Raw genomic sequence first — 25375 nt, 5'->3', positions numbered from 1 at the left:
ATTTCTACTGTACAACCAGTAAAACATGTCCTGTTCTCTGTATTTATATATATTTCTACTGTACAACCAGTAACTTGTCCTGTTCTCTGTATTTATATATATATGTATAGTGTACCACCATTAAAACGTCCTGTTCTCTTTATTTATTTATATATTTTACACTGTCCAACCAGTAAAACATGTCCTGTTCTCTGTACTTATGTATATTTATACTGTACAACCAGTAACACATCCTGTTCTCTGTATCTATATATATTTATACTGTACAACCAATAAAACATGTCCTGTTCTCTGTATTTATGTATATTATACTGTACAACCAGTAACACACCCTGTTCTCTGTATTTATGTATATATATGTATAGTGTACCCCTATTAAAATGACCTGTTTTCTTTCTTTATTTATATATTTTTATACCGTCCAACCAGTAAAACATGCCCTGTTCTCTGTATTTATTTATATACATATATATATATATATAATATATATATATATATATATATATACACATATATATATATATATACGTATGTATACTGTACAACCAGTAAAACGTCCTTTTCTTTATTTATTTATATATTTTACACTGTCCAACCAGTAAAACATGTCCTGTTCTCTGTATGTATGTATATTTATACTGTACAACCAGTAACACACCCTGTTCTCTGTATTTATATATATATATATATATATATATATATATATGTATACTGTACCACCGTTAAAATGACCTGTTCTCTGTATTTATTTATGTATTTTATACTGTCCTACCAGTAAAACATACCCTGTTCTTTGTATTTATATATTTATACTGTCCAACCAGTTACACGTCCTGTTATCTGTATTTATATATATTTATACTGTACCACCAGTAAAACGTCCTGTTCTCTATATTTATTTCTATATTTTATACTGTCAAACCAGTAAAACGTGTCCTGTTCTGTAGACATGGTCCTTATTTATCTATTCATGTTGGACCAGTCCAATATGACTGTCAGTTGATATACACCTCGTGTTTTAAGAAAACTTGTTTAATTTGTTACAAATCTATTTTGAATTGTTTTCCTGTAACTTTTGTATTTTTACACGTTTAAAATGATTGCCTTTATTGGGCAGCAAACGAGAGCATTTGGAGTAATAAGAGCAAATCCCCCAAACCGCTCCAAGAAATAGAAATAGAGCCAGACGCTGACTAAGCCATGTGAGTGGCGGAGCACCTACTCAACTGAATATTCCACTTTTGCAAAGTGATTAAATGCAGACCTTGCATTTTGGGATCATCAGACCCACTCGTTTTAACATTTGAGTGAGCCTTTCTGTGTGTAGCTGCACTGGCTGTGTTGTGTTGTGTGGCAGTAGTTGTGTGGGCAGCACAGATACGATTTATTTAAAGACACATTAAAAGACGATATCATTAATTTCACAACAAGATCGTAAAATGTGTGGCAATGTTCCAGGGTTGATGGTCGTCCAGATCCATGCATTATGACAGTAATCTGCTTGCTGGGTTATGTTAATGTTGACAAAAGATGTGGTCCCAGAAAAGCTATCCTTTACCTTCACCCGTCTTGTCTACAGTTTGCGGGTTATTTGTCATCAAGGTGTTAGGATATCTAGAACCACATGTATGTATATGTCAAAGATAACTGGATTTGTTGTTTTGCACGTTGTGTACAAAGCATGTATGTACCTTGAGAGTGATCATCGCACCAGCACAAAAGGACCAACTCATTAAATCAATCCATTCTAATGTTTGCTATGATCTGCTGGGTATAAAAATGTTAGCAGTAGAGAGGTTTTTTAACGCACAATCAGGCCAAAGAAAATTCACGCAGACTGTCTTATTCAAACACAGGTTTTACCTGATGGTAAGGACCAAAACATTGTATTTAAAAAAAAAAAAGGTTATTACAAGTAAATAGGACAATGTGCGGGATAGTTTTGAAGGCGTTCATGAGCCTTCACAATCATGACTGGACAATCAGAAATGGCATCAGGTATTATACATCTGAGGTGGGAAAAATGCACCCTACTTTAGGTCGGGGGTGAATAAGCTCTAGTGTGCACACATGTGCTTTACCGCAGTCTAAGATAGACCAGCATGCTTTGCAAGAGCAGGGTAATTGATGAGAATGATGAATAGATGTAACAGTGTGAATTTTGTGGGGCAAAGGACAGTAAAACAACATCTGCAGCACAACGTGTTTGTTCTGCTTTTTTCCTCACGCTATCAGCCCATCTCAGGTAACCATCCAATTGCACCAATTGAGTATTTGGTGCACTTCACAGTTAGCAAATTGCTATAGTTACCTTGTTAGGACCATATAACTGAAGTATGGCTTAGTTTTCCCAGGTCATTGGCTCCATGCAGCTGCAATAAACCCTCCATGGCATTTCAGGAAATCGCCAGCCTCCCCCTGGGTTTGGCTTGCCCAGGAGACATAGACAATCATCTGGGCCTCCAACATGTGGATGTACCAGACCGCACTGTGAAGGATAGTCAATATGAAAATGCCAGAATCCTCTTCTGTATGCAAAGCAGCATGGAGCCCAGTTGGGCAATTCATGTTCACCCTCTTCATCCAAGATGCTATACATTTGGTTTTGACAGCAAGAAGCTAAACTCTGACTGCACTGGGTGAGCTTCCTCTGAGAAGTCTTTGTCCAACCTACAGTAAGCAGCAAGTTACCTCACCCTCACAGTGGTCACTTAACTATTTTCTTCTTTGAATTTGCTGGATGAGCTTTGCCAACAACACCAAAAGCTACAGATAAAAACAGGAAAGCAAAACCCATTGGAAGCTTTCATGAACCTAATAGTAAAAGTGTGTACAATGCTACTTTTCACCTTTTTAAACTGGACTCATCTTTTAAATAAGAAATTTCTTTTATGTTGTGCATTTAAACAAGCTGGGGAAATCATGATATACAGCTACCATTTGCACCTGCCCCTGTATAAAGGGTACGCTAACTCTAAAGGGCTTGGGCCAGGGTTGATTTCCTCTCAGGAGCAATAAGAAAACCTCAAAGTGTTACGAGGTTGTTCGAGGGCAATAAATCGGAAAGTCTTCAGAAATACTCCGGGGAGATTACCTTGGGCAAGGAGGATAATGCAAGTATTGAACTGGGTACTAAACCTTATATATTTCAACCCCCTCCCCCTTCTCTCTTTCATTAATTCCCTCTCTATCATGCTATATCTTGGCATTCACTTTTTCCGGTTTGCTATGTTTTTCTCACACGCACGCTTTCTCAGTTTAGTCAGTTCAGGAGCAGCAGCAGCAGCCTGAATCCACGCCGGCTTTCTGCAGCTGCTGAAGGAGTCAAACAATCACAGCTATAACAAATCTTATTGCTACTTCGGCTTTGCAATTCAGTCACAGAGCTGCATATGGATGAAAACACAGCCGGGGCTTTACATCAATACAGCAAAATTGCTTTGTGTGTTGAAATATGGGAGTGTTGTATATTTATTCTGGGCAGTGTATTGTATGAATAGCTATCTTCCATTTTACATAGCCATATCTGACAGGTAATGACTGCATAATACCAAGCTCTGTTTAGGTTGCTGCTGTATGCATTAAAGGACTAAAAGGGCTGGGATACGAGTGGTTCTCAGGGTAGCATGATGATTTGCTTAGGATATGACGGGTAAAATGAGGGTAGGGACATTATCACAGGGCAGTAAACACATTATTGCATTAAGAACAAGGCTAATATTCCTACTGCCAACAAATCCCACTAAAATATCAAAACCAACAATGAACTTATTCTTTCAACAAATATTCCCCATGTAACCAAAGCTTGATACACAGTAGCCTTATGTATTCCTCTGTGCCATAAATGTTCATTAAAACATAAATGAGCCCCACTATTGCATTGGTTGACAAGTTACTTCATTGTAACAAATGTGGACACTGTACTTTATTCTGAATCAATCCCAGATTTAGATGCTAGTGCTGTAATGTGTGAAATAATGTGAAAATATCTCCCAATAATGCACTATTTACTCCAGTTTGAGTAGCATTAGCTTAAAACTACAGAGCCTAACTTTGCCTTAAACATTTGTGACCAACTTTCTTCAGCAGGAACATAAAAGTAAGTAAAATTTACAGTATGTAAAACTTTTATATGAAAATGTTTCAGGGCATCATTATGTCAGACAAGAATACTAACAATAGAGTTGTTTGTGGATTCTCAGTGCTAAAATGTTTTAGTTCAAAATGTTCTTCCAACAATGAGAACAAAGCACAGAGGCCATCGGCCTAACTGGGAAACTGGACTGAAATCTAAATATTTTGTGTAAGTCTGGTGTCAAGTATTTTGCCCCTCCGCCTCTCCAGCAATTTCTCATCATTATCCAGGTACTTTTCTCAGTGTTAGATCTCTGTTCCCAGGACAGCAGGACTTGGTTAAGTGTTGCTCGTTTTTCTATGGATGATGCCCCGTGAGTTAACCAGGGCCTGTGAAAGGACAAGCTCCCAGCCCAAGTGGACAGGACTCTCCTCGTGGGACTGCACTCAGCTGTTGTTCAACTTTAGTAAAGGGGTGAAGAAAAGACAGAAAGTCCTTGATAGATGTTGTTCGCAGTTCGTTGTCGCAGTGTTGCATGCCAATTGTGATACATTATTAACAATAGAGTGTTATATATGGCTGTAATTTTTTTGAAAGATAACCATATAAGGACTACAAAGAAAAATAAATATTGTGATATACTTTTTGAAAAAGATCTTAGAAAGTTATTTTGAAAGTTTTTTTGTTTTGTTTTTAAGTTACAGCACTGACAAATGATAAGTAAATTTAATACACTAAAAATAAAAACAAATACAACTTAACAAACCCACATCCTAAAATTTGAAACTTGAAAAAAAGTCCACTTCACTCCAGATTTGTGGCCGTGGCTGCACAGGTCACCTCTGGTGAGAAAATAAGACCTGGGACACGTGGAGACACATTGGCTCTGACGTCCTCAGGCTATGCTCCGGCTTATAAGGTTTTAGAAAAGCTATTTGGGGCCCTGTCTAAGTCCTGCAATAAAATAATAACTATGATACATTTTTAAATTAATTAAAGAGTGAAATACTGCCAAGACAGGCATTTGTCATATCAATCTCTATATCTTTTTAAAAGTCAGACTGCCATGGTGTAGACAGCTGGTTGGGAGAGGGAAAGGGAAGAAATTCAGTTGAAGAAACAAAAGTACAAAATCTGGGACTTTGTCTTTATGAGAGATTTTATCTAAAGACATCAAATAGCATAACCTTCGTTTGCATTTTACTGTACTCCATGTTAAATGGGTAACAGATTGTTTTTTTCAGGCATTTGATGCCTTAATTTTTTATAGGACAGATGAAGACATGAAAGCAGAATGGCATGCAGCAAAGGGCCATAGGTCAGATTTGAACCCACAACCACCGTGTCAAAGACTATACCTCTTGAAAGGCGCACCTGCTCTACCAACTGAGCTAACCCAGCCACCACATGAGTGTTTCTTATCAGTTTTTAGAATCAAAGACAAAATTGTAGAAGGAAGTAGGTTTGCAGACTTAGGTCTTTACATAAAAGAATCACACTTTCTGGGTGCTCAAGATTGGGACATGGCTGTGGGGAATGTATGGCTGCAGTGAACAAAACTAGCTGTGGTAACTTTAAAAGCTTTTAACACAAGCATGCTGGCTTCATAGTGCTATGATTTTATGAATCAAAATGCAAGGCCCAAGTCAGCCATGGGCAATAAGAGTGATCCTTTTGAGAATATCCAGACAAGGAACTGCTCGTGACACCCCACGGCACCAAGGTAAAGCCCCAAACATCAGTAATTAGCCACTTTATCAAGTTCCCTTATAGATTTCTGAACAATTACACCCCTGCTTTATTCTTCCTTGCAGCATTTCATTTGGTCCTTTTGTCGTCATCCAGACAGATGTCAAGTCTACAGAACAACCTAATCAGGAATGCATCTCAAAAATCAGGTTTACCTTGAGAAAGTCATACAATGTTCATTTGAAAGTAATAATGTCCATGTTAGAGTTGATTTTAAAGCTGCACTTCTCTTGTTTTTTTAAATTGACATTTAAAATTGATTTGTGAATAACATGCTCTATATGATTGGTAACATGTTTTGTTTTTTATTTACAATATATTTATTTTATTAATGAATCAAATTATTATATGAAGTCTTAAAGGGGTCAATGGTCTTACTTTTTCTTGGCTTTCTGGTCTGCAAACCCACTCATTAACATAATTTCCACCAATTGCAGAAAGCTCTGATACACAAGATGAACACGTGAAACGCTAACCTGCCTGTAACGGACCGTTAGCAACTAGCAGCTGAGGAACATAGTGGAACACTTGGAAGCAAATGAAACACGCATTTCTCAAAGTTTACAAAAACCGGCTCAAAAGAGAATGAATGTTAAACTTACATGTGTCAAGTTTCCAAAGGCACAACTCCAAATCAATGATAATGCTAATGGTTGTGTGTACAGACTACTGTTGGCTAACGCATCACCTTTAAAACTTGATTAGGTGATGAAAAGTCAGTGTTGTGTTTTCAGCTTTCTATGCTGCCTTCATGTGGATACATGATCAATAATGTGCAATTAAGATTATACTAATCAAATGAAAAGCACTTCCCGGGCTGGCTCAGTTTATCCTATTCCCTAGAAGCCAGCGTGCAGCCTCAGATGCTCTGCCGGGGGTTTCCAGGCTGTCACAGTCCGGGCTTTTACAGCCAAGGTCCCTCGAGCATCCTGTCTGAGGACAGAAGATGCACTACCATCTTGTAAAAAAATCTGTGAAAAAACAAACAATAAAAAAAGTCTTTTATTAATATTGGCCCCAATTTTATTTTTTTATTGCTCCATTATGTGTTTTTGTTGACTTTATTTTATTGAGTTTTATTTTTTTAAATGTTGTCCTCTAATTTCCTGATTTTATCTGTCTCATTGGCATAGTTAGTACTACTAGTAGTAGTATTGAATTTACTTATGTAAAGCAGCTTGTAATTTCAATTATTATTTTTAAATCACCAAAGAACATGAGAACCAACAAACTAGCTCTACCATTGATGCTCCCAAAGATAGAGTAAGAATGCATTCTTTATTGCCCCCTTTTGGAAGTCAATATAAGCTGCAGCTCCTCTATCTACTCACTTCTGACAATGGAGGGAAGTCAAAATGGAAGTAATTGATTTAATTTGAGCCCAGAAAAGGGAATTGATCTGTGAATAATGTGCTCTGTTTATGGTTGGGAAAATGGTGCTTCTCTGACCTGGATTAATGTGCACAGCGCTAGCCCACTGTGTGCTTCATAGAGCAAATATAAGGTGTTGTTTTCACACCATCTCAATGTAATGATGGTAATCAGTCAGTAGTATATATTAGTTTGTGCATATACCGAGTTTGACAATACAATGAAAAATAATCACACTCAGACGCTTTACCACACCCCACTTTTTCTTTCATTAAAAACGTCACGGTTTTCTGTCTTTGGATACAATATGTACATCTCTTGCGTCATATGAATTGATAGAATAATTCAGTACATTACAACATAATATATACATACCAATGAGTACAATACAAACCGCCATCTGCCAAAGGCGTGAAATGGTTTTCTGCTCATTTTCAAGTCTGTAACGTCAGGCTGAGGGACCTGATTACTGAAGTTTTCTGATGAAAAGGTCCATACCCAGCACATCTAATGTGTTAGCACCCCCTTCAGTTAGAGGACTGTGTTGTCCAGTGTTTCCACTGCTTCTGCAATGAGTAGATAATGAGGAGAAAATGTCCTTGTGAAAGAAAAAAAGAAAAGAAAAACAGACAAACATAAGGGGACATATTTAAATAGCTTCATATATTAATGTTCCAAGATATGAAGCCATTTAAATATGTTAAGAGGGGACAAAGTGAGATAGACAGTAGGAGTTTTATTTCATATTGCTCTCTATCCAGTCTTTGAAGTTGGCTACACGTGTGTAGACTGTGTACAGGTCAGGATCACACTCCCCTTGGTCATAGCCAAAGCTCACCAGTCCCAGGAGTCTCCATAGCCCTTTGCTCTCTCCCTGCATCTGTGTGAAGCTAAGAGAGGGCTTCTGGTTGTTGCTAGCCTGGTCCTCAGAGAGGGCGGGGAGGACAAGGATTCCCCCCGTGTCAGAGGGACATATGTTAGAGGGTTCATAGTCAGGCTTCTGGCTGGCACAGAGCATATTGTCTGTGACGCTGACTGGCACGCCGCTACGAGCATACTGCTGCTCACAGGGGACCACATCGGCGAGGTGAACGAGTCCCACCCTTGCCCTCTCATCCAGGCCTAAACTTGAATCAGGCAGTGGAGACCAGCCTGTCACAAGCCCCTGCCCAGAGCTCACCTCTTCTCCCTGGCTGTCTGAGAGGCAGAGGGGCAGTACCTTCTCCCCGATCCTTGCTTTGTCCAGTAACTTAACCACGGCAATGTCAGAGTCAAGAATATGTGGGTCGTAGTTTGGATGAACAACAATAGAGGCCACCTAGAAGGAGAAAGAGATGTACTTAGGTACAAGTTTGATACAAAGGGGATCATTAAAAGACAAGATCTAGATTAGCTTACCCTCAGGTGTTGAAGACCTTTACTTTCCCTGTGGTCGTCCCGGTACTGCTTCCCTACCACCACCTTGATCTTGGCTGCATCCAGAGGATACACCTTCCCCAGCTCTGTCACGCAGTGGGCTGCAACCACCACCCTCTTTTGGTTCACCAGAGCCCCACTGCACACCAGCTGCCAGTCAGAAGCCGCATTGTGGTTGCTAGATCCTGCTCCAACGTCCCCCTTCAGGGACCCCGCCTGGCTGTCTGCCTTGGTCACCTTGGTCTCAGCTCCGTTGGTGGAGCGGCGATAGATGGCTGCCAGCCAAGGCCAGTGAGCCTCTGCTGGCCTTTCTGGGTCAAAGGTTGGATACTTCCCACACACTGCCAAAGAGGAGGTGACAGGATGAGAGAACAGAGAGGAGAGGAGGGGAGGAAAAAGGAATACAGGAAACATAATTAGACTTACACTGAGACTGTGTCAACACTTAGTGCTGTGGGACTGTCTTTGACTTGTCTTTCCCTCCTGAAAGCTTTGCACATAAGCTTGTTGTCTTAAAGATTGTGTGCCAAAATGCAAAGCTGTGGCATAGATGGAGCAACATATAAAATACTCAAAAGCCACACAATCTTGTAAAATGTGAGAGCCCCTAACTAATGAAAGAAGCCTTAGTGCATCCTCTGGAAAAAAAAATATGTGGAGACAAACTCTTTATAGTCCTTTAACATTCAGTAGATGGATACCGGTTATACCTACCTTCTACAAAACGTCCACGGGGGATTCAAAAATTGTGTTCCCAATTTCCTAAACCAAGTAATAAACAGACTTGAATATGTTTTTTAGACCTCTGATCTGCTTTTGCTACTTTGCTCCACAGTATGATGCAGCAGACTACAAAAAAAGGGTTTGTTGCCATTGTTTTAGATGTGTACAGACCAATTTTATTAAAGGTGAACAAAGCTCATAGAGCCAACACATTTCTAGGTTGGTATTAAGGTGGCATGTCCTGTGTTTGCTACAGGGCCCTATTTTGCATCTAGCGCAGCACTGCGCCCATCTTTGCGCCCATGGGCGTGCTGGTCTTACACTGGTGTGTTCAGGTGAATTCTTGCCATATTGCTATCTTGAAGCAGCGGGAAGTGATCGCGCCATTGACCAACCAAAACCTGGTCTAAAGTCAATAGTGCAGCATTTCATTAGGCTTATGGACAGCGCACCTACTATGCTTGTTATACACACACAAGGAAGCATAGCAGCAGACAAAGGTTATAAAAATATGACGGTGCTAATCCGCCATCATAATAGCAAAGCGCCAAGGGAAACCCTGACTTTAAAGGGAATGGGAGATGACAGTCTGATTGTTTTTTTGCATGTTATGCCCAAAACACACCTATGAATTAATGAAGACACTAAGTACAACCCTTTTGAACCATGCCCCCGTCACACAGACCCTTTTTTCCGTTGTCAAACTAGCAAACGTGGATTTGGACACGCCCTGAACGGACCTACGCTAGATTGTTACAATTAAAGTGGCTGGCCCAGTGTGTTTTCCTTCCACTCTAAGGAAAATTGAGAACTATTTAAAAGTGACAAAGTCTGGAAGACGTTTTGGTTGCAACATTATTATACTGATGGGAAGGTAGAGTGTGATTGGATCCAAACTGCAACAAAGCTGTCCTATCTTCCATATGTGCTTTTACATTACATGTAGTTGCTGCTGATGATGAAGAAAGTGAAGACTATTGTGTATGTAGGTTGTCAATTTAATTACAGCCTGGAAGATGCTGTGTTTAATCAAGGAAGCTGATCTTTTTAAACTCTCATTGCATCTATCTCACAGCTCCACTGTAAATGTTAACTATTGGCTTTTCCTCTTATTACTTTAGGGAAGTTACACTGTTGAGTATTAAAGAGAGGACCACAGCTGGCAGGAATGCCCAAGAGATGGGTGAAGATACTGAAAATGTATTGTTCAATGTCAGTATTCAGAGGCAGTGGTGATATTTTAAGAAGGTGCGGCTGCATGTTCCAACAGTGCACTTTGTTAATATTGCTTCATTTGAAAAATGTCTGTAGTTTTTTCAAACTTCAGAATTTTGTATTCAGCCATTATTGTTAATATGTAATTGTAAATCTCAGCATCTGAGATGAAAATGTCTGTCAGTGTGTTGAGTCTGGTGGTCATTTCCACTGGTCAGACAACTAGTATTCCTCTGCTGCCCTCACCTGGCGAACAGGACACATGACGCCCGCTCCATTTCCCAGTCTTCAAGCAAGTGCGGTGAGAACTGCCAGAGTGGTGGTAGAAAGGAGACGCACACTCGTACTCTATATGTGAGTAAAGGTGGTGGAAGCCCTGGGGCAACTGGGGAAAAACTGAAGGCCCTTTAGTGGGGCCGTCAGACTGGAGCAGTCGGCCCACCCCAGAAGAGTAGAGCTTGTGTACAGGAGTCTTTCTGAGGAAAGAAGAAGAAGCCAGGGGAACGTAGATATACCCTTTAGGTTGAGTAAATGCTGTTGGATGTGCAGAAAGAAATGTATAGTATGAGAAAAGACTTATTGCTTTTAATTGTTCAGTTGCAATAGCATAATAATATTCAGTACGTACGCTATACAACATAAAGCATCGGTTTACATACCTGGATGGCACCTGAGGTGGCAAAACTCTTTGCCTAACCAGCTCTGACACTTTGGGCTCCCGACACGCTGCAAATAAACACATATTTATGAATACACATACATAACACACACACACACACACACACATACACATACACATACACATACATACCAAAGTCCCATTTACATCAGCTGTGATTTGAATTGAGCTATAACTGAACAGATGTATATCGCTGGGATAAAGCCTGACATCTGTCGCGTATTGTTCCTCCCCTCTTGCTATCTCCGCTATCGGGGGTTAGTGCCACCTAGGACGGTTGTGATTGGTTCAAAGAAATTCCAAAGTCCCCCCCCCCCCGCCCATCGCGAAATCGATACAGTAAGTGGTGTAGCCAGATCATACGCCAGCGACTGCACTGTGGGGATTTATAAACTGACAGGAATGACGTGATGTCTTTAGTGGCACCACTGTCTTCTATGGCATACTATATGATGGTTATAAAAGTAATGTCTATAATAATGGTCAATGGATAAGTTCAATATTTTGGCAATCACACTTATTCACTTTCTTGGCATGAGTTAGATGAGAAGACTAACACTACTTTCATGTCTGTATGTTAAACATGAGCCAGTCAACTTAGCCTAATTAACACATTCTCTTTTGTTTAATCGGTACATAAACTGGATGTAGAAAAAAAAACTATTTGTGCTTTAGAGCAGGGGTCTTCAACAGGGGGTCCGCGACCCCTAGGGGGTCCGCGGAGGTACTGCATGGGAGAAGATGTCTTTCAGTCATCAATGCACACATGGCACTATAGGAGGGGTCTTCAACGTTTTCCAGGCCAAGGACCCCCAAACTGATGGCGAGATGGAGCGGGGACCCCCTAATTATATATATTGTATAAAATTGTGTTATATCAAACTCGTCCTATAGTGCCATGTGTGCATTGATGACTGAAAGACATCTTCTGCCTCCATTTATCTGTTTACTACAGTGTGTTGAGTTCATGTTAATGTGTATTTAAAGACATTTCAATTAGTGGAAAAAATTGCAGGGGGGGGGAATATAAAAAAAAGTCTAATCAACCAAAACTTTTGCGACCCCCATGCAGTACCTCCGCGGACCCCCTAGGGGTCGCGGACCCCCTGTTGAAGACCCCTCCTTTAGAGCTTTAGAGCCAGACTACCTGTTTTGCCCTGTTTCAGTCTTTTTGTTAAGCTACTGTATATGTAATGCACAATAAACCGCTGCTGGCTGTAGTTCCATATATAACGGAGAGGCATGAGGGTGGTATTATCTCATCTAACTCTCATCAAGAAAGAGAAAAAGAGCATTTCCCAAAAAGTCAATCTATCTAACCAGGTTGGAAAAAAAAAATCTTTTGGCAAATGTATATCCTCCAACAGTGTAACTTTCTTTGCCTTTTCCTCCTATCAATCATGAGGACAGTCAAGCCACGGCCAATTTGACCGCATGCCTTTTGGCAAAGAGTTGAAGAGCATCCAGACCAAAATCATTTAAGAACTAATTAACATTTTAAACTCCAGACTTGATGGATTATAGTACTACGAATCCTTAAACCATTAGCCTTTACCGTTAGCATTTGTTTGGCATTTTAGAACCCTTTAGTAACAAGCCTTTATAGCTCAACTCATTACCCCGTATTAATTACTTATTCATTTTCTAATAAAACACTGAGCTTGCAGTGTGAACGCTTGCACTTTAAAGAAACATTGAAATTGTATACCTATAGGAGGTGGTAACTATTTATTAATGCTGTAATAATGAGACAAAATGTATACATCCATTACACAAAGTAAAAAAACAAAAATAGTGACCAAACAGATGCCAGTACCTCTGACACAGAGGGGTTGTTTTCCACTCCATGTACCGTTTGGCAGGCAGGTACGTCGAGCATCGCCACTGAGAGCGTAGGAGTGGTTACAGAAGAACTCCACTGTTTCAGGCTCCACCCCCGACAGCAGCTGGTAGTAGCCATGGTAGAGGCGGGAGAGAGGTGGGCAGCTTTTTTCTGCAGGAGGATCGCAGACAGTAGGTGAGGGTAAAGACCGACAAGAAGCAGATGCTAATCGTTTTACATTTTTCTTCAATGAGTCTCTTACCGGTAAAGCTTTGATTGACTTCTTTCTCCTTTTCTTTTTCCTTCCTCTCCTTTTCCAACGTCTTCTTTGTTTTCTCAGCAGAATCCTTCTCTGTCTCATCCTCTTTAAGTGTTGGTTTCCCCCCCGGTTGCTCCTCACCTCCCGCTCTATACATTGTGTACTGTGTAATGTTGACTCTAGTGGGAAGGATTTTTCTCCCCGGCTCTAGAGAGCTTATGGTACTATTTTCTTTCTTTTTGTCCTTTGTGTCATGTATAATTGTGTTGTTCTTTGTCATTTCCAGTTCAAATATCTCCACTGTGTTTTCCCCCTCAGCTATGACCTTTCTCATCTTGGTATCATTAGGGCCGACTTTGTCAGGATCTCTTTTCCCATTCACCTGCTCCTCTTTTCTTTCCTTCTCTTCTTGCCCTTTGTCTTTTATCACAACTACTCCCGTTACATCTGTCTTTTCTGTCTCCACGTATGTGTCCGGGCTGCCTTCTTTTCTCTCAGGTGGTTTTCCTACTTCAGGTTCTTTCTGATGCAGGCTGTTGTCTGGGCCTTCACGATCCACTTTATCTTTGCTGCCTCCAGTGGGTTTCTCTGACCCAGAATTTCTTTCCTCTAGCTCTCCTTCATTCCTACCCTCAGACGCAGTTTTCTCTGGAATGGTGCCAGTGTATTTATTTTCTCTGTCAACTGCTGTTGTATTCTCGTGCCCAGTGTTTATATCTCTCCCTCCAACACTTTCGTTTACTCCAGTTGTGTTCTCTTGACCTTTCGCTTTAGTTTTGCTGCTATCTGTGTCACTATCTGTTTCTTTGCCTTTTTCTGTCTCTTTTGCCTTGCCTTTGTCCTTTTCCGCTTCAGTGAGAGTGTTATTCACTGTGGATTCAGAACATAAGGAAAGATCATTACTGAATTCATAGTTAGTAGCTGATTGAAAATTATTTTTGTTCAAAGGTTTGTCAGGCTGAATGGCTCTAGGCACTGACTAATTTTCTAATCCATTAAAGACTGACCTTATAAAATGTAACGTAAAATGAGCTGCATGTACTTTGCACAGTTTGCACTGACTCATCCATCTTAGCTCTGATCTTTGTTTAAAACACATTGTCTGACCTTGGGTGCAAACAGGAGGGGTCCCACTCCAGGTGTTGTTAGGGAGGCAGGCTCTCTGGGAGATCCCACTGAGCTCATAGGGCTGGTAGCACAGGTACTGTAGAGCAATGAGGACATCGTTGGGTCCATAAACCAGGAAGTGGTTCCCGTGTGTTGGCTTGGGTGGTAAAGTACAGACTCTTTCCACTGGCACTGGAGACAGGAAAGAAAATAAAGCTTTTATAAGCTGCAAATTGTCCTTTTTCCACAATCTGCTGCACCATCTTTCAGGGAAGTATGTATGGAATCCAACAACACACATATGGAATTCCCAAATTTCAAAACCCATTCACATCATTATCTTACCACACTCTGGGGCAGGCGCACTCCAGGTTCCATCCCTCAGGCAGATGGCAGTACGAAACCCCTGCAGCTCAAAGCCAGGGTCACAACGGAAAGTGATGCGTGCCCCCGAGTGATGAAACAAACCCTCTGTGGATCCATGGGTGGGCACTGGAGGCCTGCGGCATCCCACCACTGATGGAAATACAGGAATGCTTATGTTATTTATGAACAAATGTTGTGTTATTTTCCCTTTACTTAACTGAATGCTGGTTCATCCAAGGCCGATAGGGGATTTATCAGGCATCTCTAGCATTCCTCAAACACCATTTTATTGCACCTCCCAGCTGTGAAAACACACCCAAATAGACCTTCAGTGCCTTCATTTCCTTTAAGTGTTTGCAGGTCGGACAGGTGGCCTAAGTAATACAACCCAATTGATCTTAATTTAAAAAAGGCCATGGGTCTCATTTATAAACGTGGCGTACACACAAAACGGGGCTGAAAATGTGTGTACGCCACTTCCCACGCTAAGGTTGTGATATATCAAAAACAAACTTGACGGGAGGATGTGCAGTCATCCACGCAAACTCTGACTCATGCGTACACACATTTTAGAGACAATAAGAACTGGAAATACCATTGGTGAGGAGGTGAAATGATGTCAAACTGCAGGCAGTAAATGTGGGAATAATGATTACTCGTAATATTATTAAGGATTGATGCCTCACACGTTTTACACATGTTTTATCTCTCCATATCCATGTTGTCATGAAGATAAATCCAGTTATATTGTGTGTGTGTATTATACTTGTACTGAATATTATTGTTCCATCCAACACCTTGTCCAACTCAAACCTTAAATCAAAATTTGTTCTTAATATTTAATCAGCTTTGCCTTTTACACTTTCATCTTCAAACTGTATCTCTGGGTGGGGGATATAGTTGATGCTGTGCTTTTGGCTAGCTGTTAACAATCACAAATTGTTGTAAACAATAATAATGCGGTGACCCCCGTGCGTAATGCTGCATGACGGCACTGCTGGCTCTGCAGGAGGACTAAACCCAAATGGAAGAATCAGGAGAGAAAGAGACTTCAGGGACCATGACGATGACTGGCTAATATTCTGATTTAAAGTCCCTAAAGCTGTGCTTTTGGATCTATGTACTGAATTGGGTCAAGAAGAGAGGGCAACGCGCTGGAACCGTGCAATCCTGTGTCTAAGTGTTATATATAAAAATTATAATCTTCAACTCTATCACTAAGACTTGTTTGGATATAATCTAGTTCAGTTTAAATCTTATCATATACCTGCAGGTCTGGTATATATTGAAGCTGTCCTAGAGTGTCGTGATGCCTGTGCAGTCAGGTTTAGTGACACTATGCGAGAACAGGCTGAAATTAAAATTTGATTTGCAGCAAATCCCAAGCATCTGAGAAGTTTTTAGCTTTTTCTCCGCCAGACATTTGTGATTCAGCATGATTGGGAATCACAAAAGAACAACTACTAGGGTCATTAACTTTCTTTTCAACATTCACAAAGTGCTTTACATTGACTATGTATAATTGTAAATTTATTTCACACGCAGCTTGTAAATGAGGAAAAAATAGATGCAATAAAATAGCTTTGGTCAAACTGTTTAATTTTCCAGTGTTGTAAAAGTGTATTTTATGAAGTTGGGGTTGTAGAGATTGGTAATGTGGTGGTAGAATACTGTGGCAACCACTGTTATGTGACAACCTACTGTAAAATAAAAGTATCCTTGTCATGAATGTCATATTGTTGTGTTATGTTGTTTTTTTGTGAATAAAGTATCTATTTCAAATTGCAAATGGTGTGGTACAGGACTGCAACATCCACAACTGAGTTTACAAAAAACCCAGACACACATGTTAATTCTGATGTTATTATACCATTACAGCACTGTGTGTGAGGTAATCCGTTAGGGCTTTTCTGTGTTGCTGACTTTAAATTGGGTTCAATCCATGAAATGCACTGACGGTGGCTTCATAGCTCCAAACCAAATAACCCTCCCTATAATCTGGTCGGTTTGGCCTTATGGCATTTTTCAATCTTAATTAAGTCCCTTAGGAGATGGACAATGTTTTTTCCAAACCAAAAGTAGAAAAGTTCTCTGTAGTTGACCTCCTTTAGTTATGTTTTTTTTTTTGTTTAAGTTGAAGCATCCTTTTTGCACTTAAATGATCCATATTCCATGTCATATTTTGTCCACAGACATGATGAGATGAGTAATTGGGGTGGAATGCAAACATACAATGCATAACGACACACACTGTAAGTCAATCATCATTCCTTTAGTTAATGCCTTGGAAACTATGCTGAACACTGCACTCCCAAACAGATTAGACTCAAGAATAGATAAAACTCTGCCAGAAAGAGAAAGGAAAATATATGATTTCCTAGCTTGAGTTTCTTGGATAATGTGTCAAGATTCTCTTATACAGAATGAGTTTTAGCTCAAGCTTACAAAAAGAGATAGGTTGATTATTGGAGACATAAAATATGGCTAATGTCAGTTTCATACTTAAAATTATCCATCTAACTCCGCCGCACAAATGTAGAGTATATTTCCTCTGCAAAATGTCACACATTAGCGTCATTCCAGCTCTCCATTCCATTAAAATTAACAGCTGAGGATTCCTCAAGAGAATACAGATGAATGCACACTGTGTGGAATGAAACTCCTGCCTTTTTTTATGGGTGTCTCCTCCAATGGAAAAGCTGGCTCGTGTTATAGAAGGTGAATTGTTTCACCATTTGTTTTATAGACTCGTATTTAGCCCCGAAAATGACACCACGAGAAAAAAGTGAGTGGGGTTCAGGAAGTCTGTTTTTGCTGGATCTTAAGGGAGGTGTATTGGATATAAAAACACGAGTAAGGTTCCAGACACCCATCAATAAAGACCTTGTAAGACCTTGTAGAATACAAACATTTGGGGGTAAAGAAGGAGGGTGATTTACACAAAGACGCCAGCTAAAGTGTGTAACTGGAAACTTTTCTCTGTAAGGGACTACGCCGAAATCATCAGACCAATTCAAAGACCGGGGCAGGAGACTTGGTTGTTTATGACCACATTATGACCTGGCTATACAACCACATGTCATGTCCTGCCTCCTGCACACTTTACCCAGGGCTTACCCATCGCCTAAACCTAAAAGAGTGTTTTCAGTAGGTGAGAACACATTTGACATGGACAACCTCCTATTGTGTGCTGCATGTGTGAAAGGAAAACTTTGACAAATGTTCACACCTAATTCGTCAGACAGTTAGAGTTTATATGAGCTTATATGAGTTTATATGCACAAAAAACATGGTTTGCCGACATTACCAAACTCTAAAAAAAACATAGTATTGATCTCTTCTCGTCATCCTTGATTGTCCATATATTTTGTTTTTGCCTTCTCCCCCTTTAATTTCTTAGCTCAGTCAGTTTCTTTGCCACCCACCTTGTCTTAGTTGGTTCAATGCTGCTGAATTTCTTTTTTTTCTTTTTTTAAATATAAGTATCTTATTTTAATTTCATGCCCGCCAACATGAGGTTTTACAATCTCTTCCAACAACCATATAATCGGGTATGAGATTCAGGTATAAGATAAAGACACAACACAACACACACCACATTACATTAGCTCTATGTCCTGTATTCTTAACCAAAGTCACCTTTTCCCCTGCCAGCCATGTCACAAGTTATTGTTTTAAGTATTTTTTATAAGGCTTCATAAATATACTTCCAAACCTTGCTGAATTGTTTTGCTTTGGTTCAATGCTTCTGAATTTGAAATAACATATTTGATAGATGGTGATTTTGATTTGCAGCCCAATTGTTGAACTGCTGACTGACCAAAGCCATATCTGGGACTGCACGGACAGAGGAGGCAGCTGGCCTGAACCCAGTCCAAACCACAGACCTCTCCCTTGTGACAGTGAATCATTGCCTGTGTCTGGGCAGCAACAACAGCAAAATAAAAAGGCTTTCAGGAAGAAGTCAACTCTCTATAGTTTGTTGTAACTAGGTGTGTCTGAATTCCAGAGAAAATCACTAAAATAGTTCTGAGATTTTGTAAGCCTCAACACAGTAAAACACGTGTCTTTCAGCTACTTAGAGAAATGGAAAACACAAGTCATGCTAACAGTATGAGACTGCTTTCTTCTTCCGGGATTAAAACCTGCATGTATTTCTCTCTTTCCCCACTTCCATTTTCTCCCCAAAGCCTACAATACCAGCATTTTTCAAGCGTGATCATACTACAGAGGCTTCAGTTGTTTCAGACTCACCATTTTCACACCTCTGGCCTGTGTAGCCAGCCAAACAGGCACAGTGGTAAGTGTAAGAACTGTCCAGGATACAAGTCCCATCATGCAGGCAAGGAGAAGAGCTGCAAGCTGTAAACATACATGTGTATGACATTAGGTCACAAGAAGAAATGGTATTTTAGCAGCTTAGTTTGGATTTAAAGCCCATCCATGGTGTATGCCAAAAGAACTGGCGGTCTGTACCGAGCTGTTTCAAGGGATTAATATTCAAAGAAGTTACCATTTAAATGTCATCTTTACTTTCAATTTCTAAATGTGTTTTGGTATAACTACACAGAAAGCCTCTGTTTACTTTTACAAGATCTGGCTTAGCCACTGGTCACTTACAAGTCTGTGTGTGTGTGTGTGTGTGTGTGTGTGTCTGAGTTTTAGACCTTTAGAATGAGGACATTTCTGGAAAATTAAGACATTTGGTTGGCCCTCACTTTCTCAAGCAGGCCATTGATTCCCTTTGTTCATCAAGTCTGACATTACAAATTACTTTTTATGTATATAAAGTCAGTACACACCCTTGTTGAGCACTGTTTTTGGATGAGGACTTGGTTTTGGGTAAAAGTTTTAAATTACCCTAAGGCTATGGTTAGTGTAATGGGTTAGGATTTGGGGTAGGGAATGCATTATGTCACAAACGGCCCTCAAAGTACGGTATATAAGTAGATTATTAGTAGTACATATTGTACATACAGATAGTTTAAGTATTTTGTTGTTGTTCGGATCAGAAATCTCTTTTACAAGAGAGACCTGGCCAAGGTAGCACCCATACAAAGTCAAATCCCAACCCTCCAACTAATAAAGAATGCAACAGTAAGTAAGGGATTTTCATTTGCAATGAAACAATATGTACCGCGATCAACCACAGACTGAAATGTAGATTTCACAAATTGGTTTTGACATTGAAAATAAGTTTTGTTTTTAAAATAAAAGCCAATCTTTACATTGAGCTCCCTTATTTAACCTTCTATAAAAGCTTGTCCTCTATCCATATACCCAAGTACAAGGACATCTTTTCAATGAATTTACCAGGAGATGGTTTGACAATGCTAAGATCATTAAGCAAGTGTAAACAAGCTTTTAAGAAGATAAGACTTAGTTTACTGAGCATTTTAAACCAATTTTAAACTCAACAGAGCAGCTTGAGATGACTGAAATGCAGACTGAAGCTCTTGCACTGCCTGTACTATGGAGGGGGCACGTGTTAAATGACACAATGTATTCATCATAGACGTGTATTTTTGCTTGAATGTCCTTACCCAAATCCAAATGTATAAAAACAGAGAACAAAATGGGTCCCAGAATGAAATCAAATTTTGTTTGAAAATACTTCTAACGTCAACAAGAAGTAACGTAACCCAACATTGCTTAGAGCACCTTTAAGAAAATCTGATTGCGGCTGCATGGACACTGAGTTCAATCTACAAAACAATTTCTGAACCATTTAACAGCCTTAGGACCAAACCCAGCATTTAGTCGTTTGTCCAGCTGCAGTTTGTGGTCCACTAAATCGAATGCCTTCTATAGATCCACAGATAAGGAAGTGCAATGCTGTTTTTTTGTGAGGGCACCATTGAGTTCATTTGTCACAACTCTAGCAGCAGTAATGGTACAGTGGCCCGTTCTAAAAACTGAAAACCACTTAAATGTTATTACCAAGTAGAATCAGGTGTTAAATAACAGTGGTATTTGACCTACCTGAGCTCTCCTGGAAAGTGGCAAAGAATCCATCAAAATTCTTGTAACCATCAGACACAAAGAGTATGTGCAAACTGTTGCCAGAGCTTTGAACCGGTGCGGGTCTGTTGTTCCCACAGAATCGAGCGATAACACGCGAATTGATGCTATCGCCATCTCGGACCTCCACAAAGTCATAACGACAAGAATGGTGAAACTCCAGACTCATCATCATGAACCTGTTGGTAAGACGATGAATATAAAAAAACAGAAAGCAGTAAGTGTCTGACAAATGAACTTCATATAGTTAAAAAAACAGTCAAATACCTTGGAAATTAATTTTATTATAATTAATTGACACTTTTTTTATGGATGACGGTAGGTAGTGACATAAAGCAAACACATTTTTTGGGTGTAAAACTTTCTGTTGTGTTTCTCCTATACTTGTGTTACCCGGGATAATGAGAGGACCTGTTTTCCCTGGCAGTGCCACACCAGCTGGCATCATGGAACTGGCACTTTTAAAATCTTCAGCCAGCAAACAACTAGTGAACAGTAATCATAGCTACTGAATACATTAACAGCCATTAAAGGGGATTTGCCCTACTATTGCACAGATTACTGCACTTAATGGCGTGTGAAATGAGTCTCATTTTAACCAGGTACCACAGCAGTTAGATTTATGTATTATTTAGATTCATGTTTTTGTTTTTCTATTGTAATGATTAGTGAGAATTAAGTTGTAGCAGTAAAGAGTAAATGAAAAAAGTAGCCTTAGATCATGGCAGGTATAGAAGTAAGACCACATTATCACTGCATGCACTAACCTTTTGCCAATTTTACATGAGTTAAGATGAAATATTTGAGATAAAGCACAATAATTGTTGAGACTCGGCAGCCATAATTAAATGGTTAGCACATCAAGAAACGAAAAGCAGATGCTTATCATTGGTTTTGTGGCTTTGGCAAGCTTAGTATACATCTTAAGATTGTTTAGACCCCTTCATTTAATAGATGTTTATTTTTTAACATTCACTATGTGCCTCTTTAACAGTTTTGAGCTCATATCCAAGTCTAATTTGGCATCTCGTTATTTTAGCTCAGCAGCTGGTAAATGTCTATAAAATATATCCATGAATGCTGAACAAACATGTAGCTTGCATAACATTATTTCCAGTTTGACTGGTGATCACTGGTAGGACAGTATAGATAATCTGTCAACGTTCAACACATTCTTTGTGTGCTTCAACACAGTCAGGACATCCGGAAGAAGTGGCTTTAAGGACTGCTCATGTATACATCTGTTGGTGAAATTGACATATACAGTAGTTTCAATTCATGAGCTGTTTGATTCAGTTGCAGTCAGAATGTGACATTGAGAGGTCTGTCAGCTGGATTAGGAAAAACACAAAGCAGTCTCCTTTCCCTTTCTCTGCGCTTTCAGGTGTACACTCCTCGGCCATTGGAACGGACATGAATGACTGATTAACTTTATACAAGGCACTGGCATGCACCCAAATCCTCTAATTTTATCCTTTATCACAGACCCTTTGGTTAGGGAAGATATACAGTAATGCTAAATGGAGCTAGTGTACTGCAATAACGCTCACCTCACGGTACACAACGATACAGTAGTTAAAGATATACACGAAATGCTGCCAGTGATTTATTTAGTCATTTAGGCACAAACATACAACCTATTAGTCTATCTGTGAGCAAAGGAGCTCTGTTTCATGTAGGGGCTTTGTTTATGTCACAAAGGGCACAAGAAAATTACATAAACATTGGTCATCTCTGTATTGTTTGTCATAACAGAATGGACTTAACCTAGCAATCTATGTGGTTAAGTTTAATGAAACCCTTTATACATACATACAAATCTTGGAATGATTAAATGTCTTCTATGCACACAACAAACTATTACCGTATGGCACGCTCAGACTGTATGGCACTTATGTTCTGCCAAAACCCTCGACAAATGCTCGCCTGTAAAATGCTGTTTGCGTAATGGAGAAAATGACAAAACTAGAAAGTTGACTGAAAAGCAATAACTTTCCTGAAAAAGAAGGTGTTGTGGTTTCCAAACATTGCAGTAGACATGCCATCGGCCCCTGACATACAGTACAGCTTGCGGAAAGAGCTGAACTGAGTGGAAATTCAACTGAAGCAGGTCAGCCATTAACAACTTTTACAGATGGACAATGAAAATCCCAAGTGAGGCTTTAATGCCAGATGATACTGGGGCAAGTTATACTTTATTGAAACAAACGTTTGCAATATTCTTCAGTGTCAGGCCTTTTTTTGTAAGCAGATATTATATATATATATATATATATATATATATATATATATATATGTATATGTATGTATATATATATGTTGGCAAATTAACCCAATAGACTTCTCCATGACTTTATAGGGATTCTTCATTTTAAAGTTGTTCCAATGAGAACTGTTGACAGCGAAGTATGTGGATTATTCAGAGTGACCAGGGCACTTTTTCTAAGAAATCTGTTATGGTCATTTTAGTCACGGACCACCATTTTGGTCAAGGCTGAAATATTTCAGCAACTATTGGATTGCCATGAAGATACATACAGACATCTGTGGTCCCCAATTATTATCTGTCCAACTTGTGTCTGGTTTATAATTAAATTCCTTGAATCTAATGATATTCCCATCAGACTCAGCTGTACTGTTTTACTGCATTTTAACACTATGGTTGTGAACTAGGTAACTATTTTGCCTGCACTACCAACCCCCCCTCCACACACACACACACACACACACACGCATGTTTAAATAAAAGGAATGAATGTTGAAAGTATTATGGTTTGTATTTTATTTTTATTTTTTTATACATAAACTTTTGTATTGAGTATCGTGTACTTTTGGGGGCACTACTGGATTTCTGGTATCGTTGACACTAAAACAACCACCATGTCCTGCACTGATGATGTACTGATGACTTATTGTAAAACCAAGTGTAAACAGGGTCTTAGTCTTGTTTAAAATTAGAGCTGATGGAGAAGACAAATAATATAACCTGCGGTTTTACCCATCATGCTTTGTGATAGGCCAAATCAACTACTCTCAGTGAATATTAGCACTAACCTTCCTGAAGTAACCTAAGTGATTGTACCTCCAAACTTTGCTCTGGTGACACAGGCAGGTAAATGAGTACCACTATGGACCACCTCTAGAAGCAGAAGGTGTATGGTCTCACCGGAGCTCTATAGTAAAGGGACGGTCCACCTGGATGGTCCACTCACACCGAGCATTGTTGGGGTAGCTCTCGAGCACCAAGTGGCCCTGCTGTTTATGGATCACTCCCCCACATTCTGAAAAAAAAACACATGGGAAAGAAATTAAATTTGAAAACTTGCTGCACTTTAAATGTTGGTGGCTGTTAATTACAGCTCAATTATTATTTTGAGGTTCTACATTCAGCTGCTTTGGTTACCATGCAAGCCAAAAGCAATAACATTTGACATTCCAAAGCCACTGCAAAAGCCCAGTGTTGTGCTCAACAACATAAAGGTGCATAAACACAAGGCAAAAAGGCACACAGAGGCAACAACGCATTCAGCTGCTTTTACAGGTTCTACATATAATTAAATGTATGTTTGTTGTGCCATTTGGCAGATTAGTCACATTTTGAGAACGCTGTAGCCAGTGTCCAAATGTTACATATAAAATTGTTTTATATGATTCCGAATTGATGACTTTAACTTGTCTTTCAGCTCCCCACGGAAAACCTCCTGGGTATATGGCAGCATTCCAAGCTGGCATAGTTGTCCCAGATGAGGATAAATCAGCAGGGAAGGAAAGAACACAGGAACACAGTATTCATTTCACTTATAGTAGAAAATAATGTACAGTAAAGCCATGTAAAATCCACTAATTGGGAGAGAATGAAGGGACTTACTCATGCAATCTCCACCAGACCAGCCAGGCCGACACTCAGCGCAGTATTTGCCAGTAATGAAGAAGTCATCCCTGGGGCCCCATGTCCCATTGTTACAGCGCTTACAGTTTTCAAATATACTGCAACCTGAAAGAGAGCCAGAAACAAAATGACATTAAAGTAATTAAAAAGTCAAGCTGACAGGTACGAATACAGACAATACAAACAATTTTGTATTGAGCATTTCAAAAGGGCTGTTATTGTTTGTCAGAATTGGGAACACCTTCCTCACATGGAACCCCAACCTCATCAGACCCCTGCCATGTTTTCTTTAAATCAACTCTGTTAAACTCATCACGCTTGTCCTTCACTACAACAGAACACACAAACGTATTAGTGCTTCGTGAAATAGAAATGTGGAGAAAACCCCTTGAAATGCCTTCCTGGGAGGATAGATTTTCACTTTAAAGACAGCTTCATCCAATGGGGGGAAAAAGCAACATCTGATCTAAATATAGCTCAGCGCCAATTCTGTCAGGTAGACTTCATTAACGTTAACATCCTTCTCTTATACTGATCAACTGTTTAGGGGGACTCACGTTGGTGTTAACCAATTAGAGGCGGGCACTTATATTCTAGCCTGTCACAGCATGTCAACATGTTCTCTCCCTCTGCTTCTGTCCTTGGTCTTCTCCCGGCGGACGGCTTTCTTTTTCTTTGTTTCT

At 39.7% G+C, this 25375-nt stretch overlaps 1 protein-coding gene across 6 annotated transcripts in view; it reads right to left on the bottom strand.

Annotated features, from left to right (window-relative positions):
* Positions 1 to 7440: 7440 nt before the first annotated feature.
* pamr1b (peptidase domain containing associated with muscle regeneration 1b) overlaps positions 7441 to 25375 on the bottom strand; it is a 72379-nt gene continuing 54444 nt past the window's right edge. For all 6 annotated transcript variants that reach the window (XM_032522857.1, XM_032522856.1, XM_032522859.1 and 3 more), the window contains 12 exons: positions 24672 to 24797; positions 23970 to 24084; positions 20765 to 20982; positions 19037 to 19144; positions 14762 to 14932; positions 14417 to 14608; positions 13313 to 14179; positions 13045 to 13221; positions 11209 to 11275; positions 10796 to 11025; positions 8594 to 8952; positions 7441 to 8513 (listed from right to left, as the gene is read on the bottom strand). In XM_032522857.1, coding sequence (XP_032378748.1) covers positions 7932 to 8513; positions 8594 to 8952; positions 10796 to 11025; positions 11209 to 11275; positions 13045 to 13221; positions 13313 to 14179; positions 14417 to 14608; positions 14762 to 14932; positions 19037 to 19144; positions 20765 to 20982; positions 23970 to 24084; positions 24672 to 24797 — 3212 coding nt within the window. In that variant the 3' untranslated portion in view covers positions 7441 to 7931. The remainder of the gene's footprint in view (positions 8514 to 8593; positions 8953 to 10795; positions 11026 to 11208; positions 11276 to 13044; positions 13222 to 13312; positions 14180 to 14416; positions 14609 to 14761; positions 14933 to 19036; positions 19145 to 20764; positions 20983 to 23969; positions 24085 to 24671; positions 24798 to 25375) is intronic.

The sequence above is a fragment of the Etheostoma spectabile genome, chromosome 8 (genome assembly GCF_008692095.1).
Source record: "Etheostoma spectabile isolate EspeVRDwgs_2016 chromosome 8, UIUC_Espe_1.0, whole genome shotgun sequence".
NCBI lineage: Eukaryota > Metazoa > Chordata > Actinopteri > Perciformes > Percidae > Etheostoma > Etheostoma spectabile.
The sequence above is the reverse complement of the archived record's forward strand: the minus strand, read 5'-3'. Positions and strand labels throughout refer to the sequence as shown.